At 32.6% G+C, this 12,690-nt stretch overlaps 1 protein-coding gene across 8 annotated transcripts in view; it reads left to right on the top strand.

Annotated features, from left to right (window-relative positions):
- Nucleotides 1-9,861, top strand: part of ebf1b (EBF transcription factor 1b) — a 264,404-nt gene extending 254,543 nt beyond the window's left edge. For 4 of the 8 annotated variants that reach the window (XR_015520544.1, XR_015520541.1, XM_087301779.1 and 1 more), the window contains 2 exons: nt 675-743; nt 9,455-9,861. Coding sequence is in view for 4 of the 8 variants with exons in the window: in XM_087301779.1 (XP_087157905.1) it covers nt 675-742 (68 nt within the window). In the remaining 4 variants the exon portion in view is untranslated. The remainder of the gene's footprint in view (nt 1-674; nt 744-9,454) is intronic. The other 4 variants (XR_015520545.1, XM_087301781.1, XM_087301780.1 and 1 more) reach the window with 2 other exon arrangements.
- The last annotated feature ends 2,829 nt before the right edge of the window (nt 9,862-12,690 follow it).

Raw genomic sequence — 12,690 nt, 5'->3', positions numbered from 1 at the left:
TTACACTACTGTGTTATAGGAAAATGTAATACATTACTGTAATACATTACTTTTGTAACGCATTACTCCCAACACTGGTCTTTGCACGCAAGAATGTGTTTGTGTGTGTGGTGTGTATTAAACAAATTTCAAACCTTGTACAGATCTATGAGTGCAGATCCTTTTTCTTTGGCGAGTCCTGGTATAGCAGGTATATTAAGCCAATAGAAGGTTGTAAAACTTAAATTTTTAACTGCAATTTTACATTCTCTTTCTCAAATTTTGCTTTCTGGAGCATGTGAAAACATTTCAATTGATAATCTATTGATCAATCCAGATCAATTGAACGGCATTTCAAAGTGTTTTATGCAAGTTTTCTACATAGACAAGTTTGGGGTTTACAAGTCTTATTTTATAGCAGGTTTGAGCAATTTATCTATTTATTATGTTATTTATATTTTTTGGTAACTGATTTTATTGTAAAGTTCTAAGCTAAAATTTATTTAGTCAACAAAACTGTGGTTGCATAAACAATCTTTATGTTGTTGAAACTTTACTGTAACAATTTGTGATATAGTTAAAAAGTAATGTCTAATCTTCTCTTTTTAAGATAAATTCACTTAACATTGAGAGGGATATTAACACTTGTCTCTTTTTTATTTCCCTTTGCCCTTTTCTTTTTTCACTTCCTTTAGATCAGTCTTTTGTTGACTCTAACAAGTACTCCACAGCCAGTGCACTCCAGGGCCTGGCCTTCTCCTGAAGTACGTTAGTCATTTGTTACTTCTACCAAGTTTAATCATCCTGCTTCTTGTCCACTTAATCCTATTCTCACCTACTATTTCTGTTTTCACCTTCATATTTATAAGCTATTTCTCCTTCAGTTGTCACTGCACTTTCTGTCACCTTCATCAAGAAATAGAGTCATGTGGGTCCATTTCCTACAGCATTTAGCAGCCTCAAATCACCCCACTTTCTTAAGAAAATTACTCTAAACTAAATGTTATGTGGAGTTTATGCTGTGAAAAGTATTTTTAAATACTGTTTAAATAATAGAATTGTCTGCGGCAACATATTTGTGTTTTTGTTTTGTTGTTAGAACAGGCAGAATAACTGAAATAATTCAGTGCAACTATATGGAACTAAAATAGGTTAAGATACTAGGGATGTCCCCATACAACATTTCAACTTCCGATACGATACCGATATTGCAGCCATCAGTCCGATACCGTTATAAATCCGATATCAGCACAAATTATGAATACTTTATTTTTACCTATTTTGTTGAGTCGAATGTATGAAAGGCTAGATCAAACTGAGAACAAGTCAGCAACAGTAAGTATGGAAAAAAACAACCACTTTATTAACTATTGGTTGCATAAATGTGAACCTTTTACATAAGAATATATAAAAATAATTAAAGAATACATATTAAGACCCTGAAAAATATCTTAATTGAATAAACAAAAATACATTTTTAAAGTGCTTTTAAAATGCTAATTAAAGGTCACTTCAGTTGTTCACTTTTTACCATCAGCAAAGAGTAGAAACTGATGAGAGCAGAAAGATAAGAACAAAAATTGTTAATTGAACAACTGCTAAAGGTTCAGAGTCCAAAATTTCAATTTCACACACAGCTTTTTGATAAATTTTTGATCCATTTGAGCTGAAAAATATCTTTCACACTGGGCAGCAGAAATAATTTGTTGTTAAGTTAATAAAAATGTGCAGTATGGTAAGTACAAGCATTTACATTATCAGAGCTATTTCATCTGTGTTTGTATCATAAGAAGATTATGGCTGTATCAATGTTCCCAAACATTACTAATTTTATAATAATATATATTGCACATATTATATTTAACATAAAATACTTGCAGAGGCTAGATTGAAACACACATTTTCTCCACAGCACTTGAAATAATGTGACTTTTAAGAATAATTTTATTTATCAAAATTCATTATATTTGCATATTTGCACAGATTCCACTCTACTGCCCACATGGGAAAATTAGACAATGTAAATAAAGAGAGCTGCAAACTGATGTGCAAAGCTGACACTGTTTATCAGAGCACTTTTATGGAACAAAATCAATGCCTAAAGTCTTGAATTAAAAAGCTTGTTGAATATCACAAACTGAAAAAAATAATACACCGTATTAACAAGTTCTTGCATTTTAATGACTTGAATTCCAGGGTTTGTATTTTTAGGCCCTGAATTTTAACATATCTGTTTATTTAAGCTGTGAATATTTCAACGAAAAATATTTCAAACACGTTTTCATACTTAAAAATTCAATAATTCATATTCAATTTTTAGATTTCACTTAAAAAATATTCAATACCCTTTAAAAATACGATGTATAATATTCAAAAGGTCATTTTCAGTTCATTTTATTTCAGTTCTAATATTCGCTTCCATAAATTCAGTGGATCAAATTCGACTGATAAAATTCAACATTACATCCGTGAACTGCAGGAGAAGCAATAGATTGCAGATTGAAGATCGCCAGCTGCTCTAGCTTTCACCAGCAGGTGGAGATGGAATAATGTAAGATTTTTAACCCAGTAAACAGGCGAGAAAAAGGCTAATAGAGGCAAAAAAGTAGCATTTAATTTTAATATCAATGCCTTGGACATTATAAATAATAAAAAGTATGAGTAAAATGAGTAAATGAGGTTTTAGTCATCTATATTTGCCCTTATGTAACGGAAGCCAGCTGGTGATCGCGTAAAGCTCACTCCTCGGATCCAGGGACAGACGTTCTGCAATCTTATCGGAGCTTGTCTCCCATGCTGGCTCGTTACCTGCTCGGACCGGTGCGGTTACTTGCACATAAACCGTCTTTTGATGAATATGATGTTAAACATTGTCTTTTTTTATTGACTCTTTCTTCCATAGACGCGAAGTATTATATTGACAGCTAAAGAATATAAACGTAAGAGAAACAGGAGAGGAAATATAATAATAATAATACAAAATAGATAAACATTGACAGGGCTAAGAACAATTACGAACAAAGATTTTCAAAACCAGAGAGATTTTATCAGGATGTCACAAAACAGTTTACTTGGAACTGTTAAACAGTGTTCAGGTATGATTTAAGGTTGGTTATGGATGGCGCGTCTAATTTAAAATAATTTAATATAATGTGCGAATGCATTAAAGGAGCGTCTTCAGTTATTATTTAAACGCAGCTATGTCAGGATTGGGATAGGTTATAATTTCATTATTTAAATTATGATTGTTATTATTATTATATTATGACATGTATTTGGGCTATTGCGCTTAAATAAGTCATCCGTGATTCTAAATTAATATTTCTATTTATCCTTTTTAGCTATCACTTTGCTATCGTCTTTCTCTTCTTTTTTTTCAAATTTTTGGGGTTCTGCCACGGTTAAACGTTTGCAAAATGTCTTTAGTTTGTCCAGATTATCTTTTCCTCTAAAATAGAGACAAAGCAGAAGGAAAATGAATGAATTGATGAATGAATGAAATGATTGACGTTTTTATGCATCTGCGGTGCTGCTTGCTCACGACAAAGTCGAACGAGTGGCCGCGAGCTCCGGTGGCCGGTCAGAGCCAGCGCCGCATATCAAACTGGTTAAGAGATGCTGGATGGCTGCCAATATATGATAGGAATTCTTCCAAAGTTTCAGATGATATCTGGGCTTGTGCATAATAATGTAAAATGAAAGTGAAAGTCATGACATTTGGCCAAGCACAAGAATAGCCTACAAGAGTGTTTCGATTATTATATTTATCATGGCATATGTCATGCTTGGGCTTATATGAATAACACCTCGCTGTTTACCATTTCCGAAAGTGGAGCTGATGTCTGCGTGAAATTGCTTGTATAATTGTAAAAAGAGTGATGAATATTAATGGATTTCTTATATCTGTCATTTCTGATAATATAATTGATTAGTGTGAGCTTATGAGTTTCCAACACAGCAAAAATGCATCCAGAATCCTAAACAACTTTGTCAAGCAAAAATTATGATTTTATAGGCTACTGATTTTTTTTTTTTAAGAAAAAAGAAACTATTAGCTACCCTAGCAATTGTTTATTTAAATATGATCATCTCAAAATATAAAATAAAAACATAATGGTTTGACTTTGTGAAATCATAAAACACACTTGCAGAAAAGAGTTAATAAAATAAATGAGCAAATACATTCTCTACAGTGGATGGCGATTAAAGCTCAGTAATACCCCATGAGGATGAACATTGAGCTGCTTTGCAGGAACCCCTCAACCACGCATGTCAAACCACGCATTCTAAACATTAATCTTATGAAACTAGCTGAAGTGACAACTATATTAAATTTAAACCAGTTTAAATAAGTTTATATGTTTAATAACTGCAAAAAAGATAAACTTTGCTAATCATAAAATACAAACGGTCGCTGCAAAGTTATAAATAACGGTTTTCTCATTTAATAAAAACTAATTAAAGTCAGTTATAACTGCCTATTATCAAACCATAGGCGACTCATTTCATTACTTATCATTGGCTGCGACGTTGCCACTTTTGCGTTAATACCTTTTTCTCGCCTATAGGCTACATAACAATAAAACAATAATCTGGACAAACTAAGACATTTTGCAAACGTTTAACCATGGCAGAACCCCAAAAATTAGAAAAAAGAAGAGAAAGACAGGCAGAGTGATAAAAAGGATAAATAGAAATATTAATTTAGAATTACAGATGACTTATTTAAGCGCAATAGCCCAAATAAATGTCATACAATAATAATATTAACAATCATAATAATAATTTAAATGATAAAAATGTATAACCTATCCCAATCCTGACATAGCTGCGTTTAAACAGCGCAAACATTACTCCTTATAGTTATGCCATATTAGACGGTTCTGTGTGAATAACTGAAGACGCTCCTTTAATGCATTCGCACATTATATTAAATTATTTTAAATTAGACGCGCCATCCATAACCAACCTTAAATCATACCTGAACACTGTTTAACAGTTCCAAGTAAACTGTTTTGTGACATCCTGATAAAATCTCTCTGGTTTTGAAAATCTTTGTTCGTAATTGTTCTTAGCCCTGTCAATGTTTATCTATTTTGTATTATTATTATTATATTTCCTCTCCTGTTTCTCTTACGTTTATATTCTTTAGCTGTCAATATAATACTTCGCGTCTATGGAAGAAAGAGTCAATAAAGATAGACAATGTTTAACATCATATTCATCAAAAGACGGTTTATGTGCAAGTAACCGCACCGGTCCGAGCAGGTAACGAGCCAGCATGGGAGACAAGCTCCGATAAGATTGCAGAACGTCTGTCCCTGGATCCGAGGAGTGAGCTTTACGCGATCACCAGCTGGCTTCCGTTACATAAGGGCAAATATAGATGACTAAAACCTCATTTACTCATTTTACTCATACTTTTTATTATTTATAATGTCCAAGGCATTGATATTAAAATTAAATGCTACTTTTTTTGCCTCTATTAGCCTTTTTCTCGCCTGTTTACTGGGTTAAAAATCTTACATTATTCCATCTCCACCTGCTGGTGAAAGCTAGAGCAGCTGGCGATCTTCAATCTGCAATCTATTGCTTCTCCTGCAGTTCACGGATGTAATGTTGAATTTTATCAGTCGAATTTGATCCACTGAATTTATGGAAGCGAATATTAGAACTGAAATAAAATGAACTGAAAATGACCTTTTGAATATTATACATCGTATTTTTAAAGGGTATTGAATATTTTTTAAGTGAAATCTGAAAATTGAATATGAATTATTGAATTTTTAAGTATGAAAACGTGTTTGAAATATTTTTCGTTGAAATATTCACAGCTTAAATAAACAGATATGTTAAAATTCAGGACCTAAAAATACAAACCCTGGAATTCAAGTCATTAAAATGCAAGAACTTGTTAATACGGTGTATTATTTTTTTCAGTTTGTGATATTCAACAAGCTTTTTAATTCAAGACTTTAGGCATTGATTTTGTTCCATACACTTTATCTTTCTGGTCTTTTTAAAGAAGAGTTAAACATGGGAATGTCTCTAATAAAATTTCCTTTCTGCCCCAAGAGTAATATCATTCTTTCTTTTAAACTGTAATGGCCATCAGCAACAGAATGATTTCTTATTCTTATTTACCAGACAATGTAAACAACAAAAATGTTTAGCATTTTACATGACACTTTCCTTTCAGAGTGTTGAAGTAAAAAAATGAAATAAAGAATAATAAATCCACTATTTCACTCTTACTATCCATGTGCACCACTGACACGTCAAATCTGCTCCCTCTCTAGTCTTGGTGCTGCTGAGAGATTGAGATTAAAAGTTTGGTATAAAATAATGTAGAAACGCAGCTAAAGAAAGCAGTATCCGGGACATGTTCGGCGATTTAGAAATCTTGGCTGACTGCAATTTTTAAGTCCCAAATAGAGGACATGTCCGGAAAAAAGATAATGTATTGTAAGTTTTTTCCCGTGTGTCCTCGCGATCTTCTCAAAGCTAAAGTCAGAGCAGGTGTCCAGCGCGTCTCTGTGGGTCTGCTGCAGCAGCAGGGCCCGCGAGTCTGTGGCGGAGACTTTTCTCATGCGAACAGAGAACCGGGCCGTTGAGGTAAAGTCTTATGTGTGGGAAGCGCTGGTGATGAATTAGGTATCACACTGGATGAACCACGATATGCCATGACCGAATTGAGGCTCGCACGATGTGCGCTACGTCGCCATTCTGTGCCTTATGTTGCTTAGCAGCCTTATGCAAAACAATGTAAAGATCGCTTGACGTGAAGTAAATAAACCAGTGACGTTAGAGATGTGCCATTGTTGCTAGCGTCAGCGTTTGCTACTGTCACAATAAATTTCTATCGTAATACACCATAACTTAGTGTGAAGAGCATGTTAAATCTTAGAGACTTTGCTAGCAAGCAGTGTTGTGATCTCGTGGGCTTTGCACGCTGGCTCTGGACGCTGCTGGATAAAATAGCTGTAACGGAGTTTAGAGAGTATCAGACTGCTTATATCGGAGCTTTTTAACGCAGTCCGATATAGTTTTTTGGACTGATATCGGACGAATTTCCGATATCAATATCGGATCGGGACATCCCTATAAGATACTAGAAGTAATTTTGGGTTTTCCTAAAAATAATTGGACACATAAAAATGTTCAATCAGCCAATCGGAATCAAGGACTCAACTGTGTTTGAGTTTCTGTTCACATTAATTCAGCAATTGTTTTAGCCCCACTACTTCCACAACCCCTCAAGAATAATGTACTTCTCTTTTTCATGTGAGCAGATTTTAATGACATGTTGAGTCATCTCTGTAATGTATGCAACTCTTGTTACATAACAGATATACCAATGAAACTGGTGAGTGCATTCTGCATGTGAAATCAAATGAAGAGTTTAGATGCAAAAGCCTCTAAATGCCATTGGATAATTCCTTCTAAAATTAGCATATTTCTTATACTCCTGTGTGTAGGCTCAGAAATTTTACATTTATAGTAACAAAAAAGTTAATCTCATTGCCTTTAAAGTGAAACAGCTGAACATAAACATAGACTGAGAAAAATGCTCATTTCAGGTGAAACTTTCAAATGGCATTTAGAGGTTTTTGTATCTGACCTATATCTTCAAATATAAGGAGTATATAAGGCACACCTGTAAGATGGCACAGGTTTATTGTTGGTGAACTGGTTGTTAGCACATAAGGCTCATGAGCAGGGAGGCAAAGAGACCCTATCTCAGTCATCCCTGGAAAGCACATTGATCATGCCCTAATTGAGACCAGTGGGTTCCGGCACCCAGGATGGGGAAAGTGCCCTGGAACTCTCACCAGAGCATGACAGCTCACCCTCTAGTGCAACAATAGACATTATAATCAAATGAGACAGCAAGCATCTCAGAGGATGACCTGGCAATCTCGTCTGAGGCTGGAATGAGAAATGCTGTGCATCTTCATCTGAATGCACCATAACAGCGCTGGTAATTTTCTCACAGAGAAATGCTGCTCTGAAGTGAAAAAAACTATTGTGCCATCTTGCAGGTGTGCCTTATTGACCTTATTGTTTTTAGATGTATTAGCAGGCACAGCCACTGTGAACTTATTGGCTCGAGATTTCCAGTCTCATTCACTTCAATTGATTTAAAATAAAAATAAAAATAATGTTGCAAACTTGTATTTTCCTATTTGCATAATTGTATCCTATGTATGATCAAATTTTTGTAAAGAAAGCAATTTAACTGTTTACGGCCATTTATTATTATTAGTCATTTCCCCCATAGGAAAATTAATAAAGAAATCTAAAATGTCTAATAAAAAAAACTCACTCGTTAATTCCATAGACATCTCATTTTCCCTTTTTCATAGATTGGTCTTATAAGGGAATTACCATTGTAAGTTCATGACATACCTTATATTTACAGACTTGAAAAAAATATTAAATTTAAATAAAAAATATTAAATAGTGTCATGGATTTCTCTGATATTTGTAATGATACATAGTCAAGGACAAAAAGTCAAGAAAAAAGATTGATTGATGAATGATTAGATTTTAAAACAAGGTTTTAAATATACTTATGTATATACATTTATGTAAATATACTTCAGAAATAACAGTTTGTTGGCAAAAGCAGCTAAACGGCAAATGCCTTTGAGAGCAATAGCCGTCATAGGCAGAGAACCAATCAGAAGGCGCGAATCAAATCATATGTTTTCAATGTAACGGTGCACTGATACACCTGCTATTATGAGGGGACAGCTTTTTATTTTGCTTTCTATTTCGATATTTTAAAAAAAGACAGAGTTTAATTAACTGTCAGAAGTGTAGCATGCAAACGTAATGTGTTTTTGTGAAGCGACGCTACTTTGAATGAGTCCCATGTACTATACATTAAACAGCAACTGCATTTCACAAAAGACAGAGTTAAGATGACATTCTTTTATCCCACGTGAATGTAATGAGGATAAACAAGAAACTAAGATTAAGTATGGTGAGAATGAATGAATGAATGAATGAATGAATGAATGAATGAATGAATGAATGAATGAATGAATGACAGCTTCTAAAATCGTCTGAGAGCAGGCACGTGCACACATAGGGCTCAACCTGTGCAGTGCACATGCCCTTTTTAGTCTTGAATAGAAAGTGTCCTTCTAAAATGATCTGAAGTGCCCCAGCAAACTTGATCTTTGACATTTTTAAACTAAGATACATTGAATTTATCAACAATGTATAACATGCAGTGCAAGAGCTATTAAATTTAAAATATTTTAAACAGTTTCACTGATAACAATAATATACATTATTTATAACTAATCTCTAATAATAACTAGCAATTATTGAGAATCAAAACATTATATTGAAATAATTTAGGAAGGATCATGTGACACTGAAGGCTAAGAGAATTTACATGCAGGTATTTATCAAAAATTATGTTTAACTGACACACTCTCTCTCTTTTTCTCTTTATTCACAGTTATCCCTGGAATGATTGTTCATCAGATGTAGTGAACATTTAAGCATGTGTGTGAGAAAAACTACAAACTCAGGCCCTTTTTAAACATTCTTCTTTGAAACAAAAAGATACAGTGAGAGAACAATATTAAATATTGAACTGAGCTGTTGTACCTCTCTGTTTTTGATGTTTCAATTTGTACTCACCTTTTAGACACTTTTTAAGATAATGAGCAATGGCACAGACTAGCTCACCTGCCCATCTACACTATAATGTGAGAGGTATATATTTATTTTTTTTAAGAAATGCAGTTACTCATTTGCCCTCATTTTTGTGTTTTGTGTGTATTTTTATGAAATAATCTGACACAATGTTGCAGTGTTTTCTATTAATGATTCAACTGTAAATAAAAACCAAACACCAAACTATTTTCAAGCAGAAATATTCCAATGAATTTGTGAAATTGCATTTGAATTTAAAAAGTCTTTACTTAATATGCAATATGCACCAGCAATGAGAAATCATATCAAAATTGCAGTGATGGAAAAGAAGAAAATCATTTGCCTTGTTACTTTTATGTGCTAAATTTCACACTTATATTTGCTGAGACAGAGCTAATTTCATGACTTCATCTTTTTTTTTAAAAGGTGTTTTAATTTTTTTTTTTAATAGAAAACAATTACAGACGTACTAATAAAAGAAAAAAAAAAACTCACTTTGTCAAGCTATGATAGATTGTGCCACTGTATAAACAATTCTATGCCAGTGGTTTGCAGTCTTTAACATGGGGACCCACCACTGCCTTACTGAAACATTAAATATTCTGCATGTCTCTATGCTGATGTGCAGTACATGGCCCAATATGCCCTTTTTACGATGTCACACAGCTTCCATTTGACTCGAAGCAGTGAATCTGTATGTCCACCTATACAGTGTTAACAACAGAGAATTTACCCAGTCGTAAATATATTTACTATAGAAAAATATAACTGTGTGAAGATGGCCAATACAAGCATTTTTGTGCTTGTATAGTTGTTTTAAAGGTGTTTAACAGCTGACTAACAGATGCATTTATATTATTCGGGTCATTATTACTATAAAGTGCCTATGAGACATCAAAATTTCCAAATAAAGTTTGAGATTTTATATTTAACCACATATTTCTTGTATTAATTAGACCATAGGCTGTAAGAAATAAATTTTGGTCAAGCTCCTGTACTTTATACAAACAATCTGCAAGCTGGAAAACAGTAAACAAGCCTCAAATTGTGTCAACCCTGCCATGGACAAATTCAAAGCAGTTTGTTTATTTTAAAGAAGTATATGTTCATTGCAGTGTGTTTATAAAATGTAGATTTTCAGAAAGGTGTCGCTTTACCGACCCAACCCAAGATTATGTAAAAAGTCTATTTATGCTAATGAAGGAAAGGAAAAAAATATTTTTTCCCCGAATAAATATGCAATCGTTTCACACTCTTTTCAAAATAAAACTCAAGATTGAAAATATTTTGTCAATCTTTCAAACAATATTAACTAGCCCTTATTGGTTAATTAAGAAACCACACAATATTTTTTTTTGCTGAGGTTTTAAATAATTTGTTTATTTTCATAAAAAACAACTTGATAGTAGACAAAGGCTTTATTTAGTGAAGTAAATATAGAGGAACATTTGAAAAGCAACAGGTATAACAATACATTTTAAAGGGTTAATATAATAGAGTTGTTAAAGTTTTTAAGAATTCAACTTTTCTTTTCACTAACTATACTGCAAACCGCTGAGCCACCATGCTGACTCTTCTATTATCAATTAGGTTTTATCAATATGCAAATTAATGGGAAAATAAACAATTATTGTCCTTCAAATTAAACTAACTTTGCTAATGAATGTTAATATTTACATTGTACATTGTATTGGATGAGTAAAGGGAATGTTGGAAGCAACTCAAGTTAAACACCGTAATAATACTGTTTTTATTGTTCAGAATAAGGTAAATAATTAGATTACAGATGTTCACATAAATGTACAAATACTTAGGGCTATATTTTTTTATTTCAAACTGTCAATGAGCTTCATTATATGGATTTTAAAAGGATATTCTTAATATAGACTGAGTGTTTAAGTGTTGAAACATAAAAAACATTTAGTAATTAACAATAAAATATAAAATAAAAAATAAATAAATCATTTAATCAATAACACTGCATTTTGTCCACCCCTGTCAAGGAAGGATTTGTGACAGGTCGGATAATGACAGGGGGTACATTTAATAATAAATGCAACTAAAGATAGCATTTATTCAATGTTGTACCTGCAGTTGGCAAAGTGTTTCCCTATTTAAGCTCTTTGTACACAATTTAAAAGCTATGTTTTAAATGAAGATCTTAATATTTCACTATGACAGGGTGGACATGTTTCAAACACAATATGAGGAAAAATAGGAAAGTGCAGATACTTAATGTGTGCACATCAGATGTTTTAACCTCCTTGGGGATGCCAATGAGTACATCAGAGGGTTTTTCAAAGGGGCATTTACAACTTTTTTTTTTCTCAAATAACTTGTTAAAGACAATAAGAATACTTAAAAAATCTCACTGAAGTTGGCTGAGCAGTGTGTGGGAAATGGCAAAATCAGATCCATTCAATGAAAGAATATGGCAAAAGTTTAATAAAACAAACTTCAAAACACATAATTCTACCTGCATTTGTGTAAAGTTTTTACCAATTATATTAAAACATCAGAATTTCATTATTTCACATTACGTTTATATTGGAGTGACTCAATCTTGTGGGACATCAAAGGCACTTTAGAGTAATAATGATCCATTCACATTCTATGCACTGGTCAGTTGTCTGCATTTTTGTCTAAATAAGTTTATTGTATATTTATTAGCATATTATTGTATATTTAAGATTCAAATAAATCTATATAGAGTAACAATATCATATTTGACTGTTACTAATCAAACAAAACCTTTCTAAAATATTTATTTAGATGTGTGCAGGGCTGAGAGGGCCCAGAACTGTCATTAGAAGTAAAATCTATGTATAAATTCAAGTATACTTACCTTAAGAAACAATAGCATACTGTAATAAGATATTACTATAATAATAATAATGATGATAATAATTATAGCTTGTGGAAATAATTAAATAAATAATGCATGGATAATAATAATAATAATAATAATAGCATTATAATATTAATAAATAATATTCAAACAGGATATTCAGAAAGCAGTTTAGTATTGACAAAAGT

Source organism: Danio rerio, chromosome 21 (assembly GCF_052040795.2).
Source record: "Danio rerio strain M-AB ecotype USA chromosome 21, GRCz13ab, whole genome shotgun sequence".
NCBI lineage: Eukaryota > Metazoa > Chordata > Actinopteri > Cypriniformes > Danionidae > Danio > Danio rerio.
The sequence above is the reverse complement of the archived record's forward strand: the minus strand, read 5'-3'. Positions and strand labels throughout refer to the sequence as shown.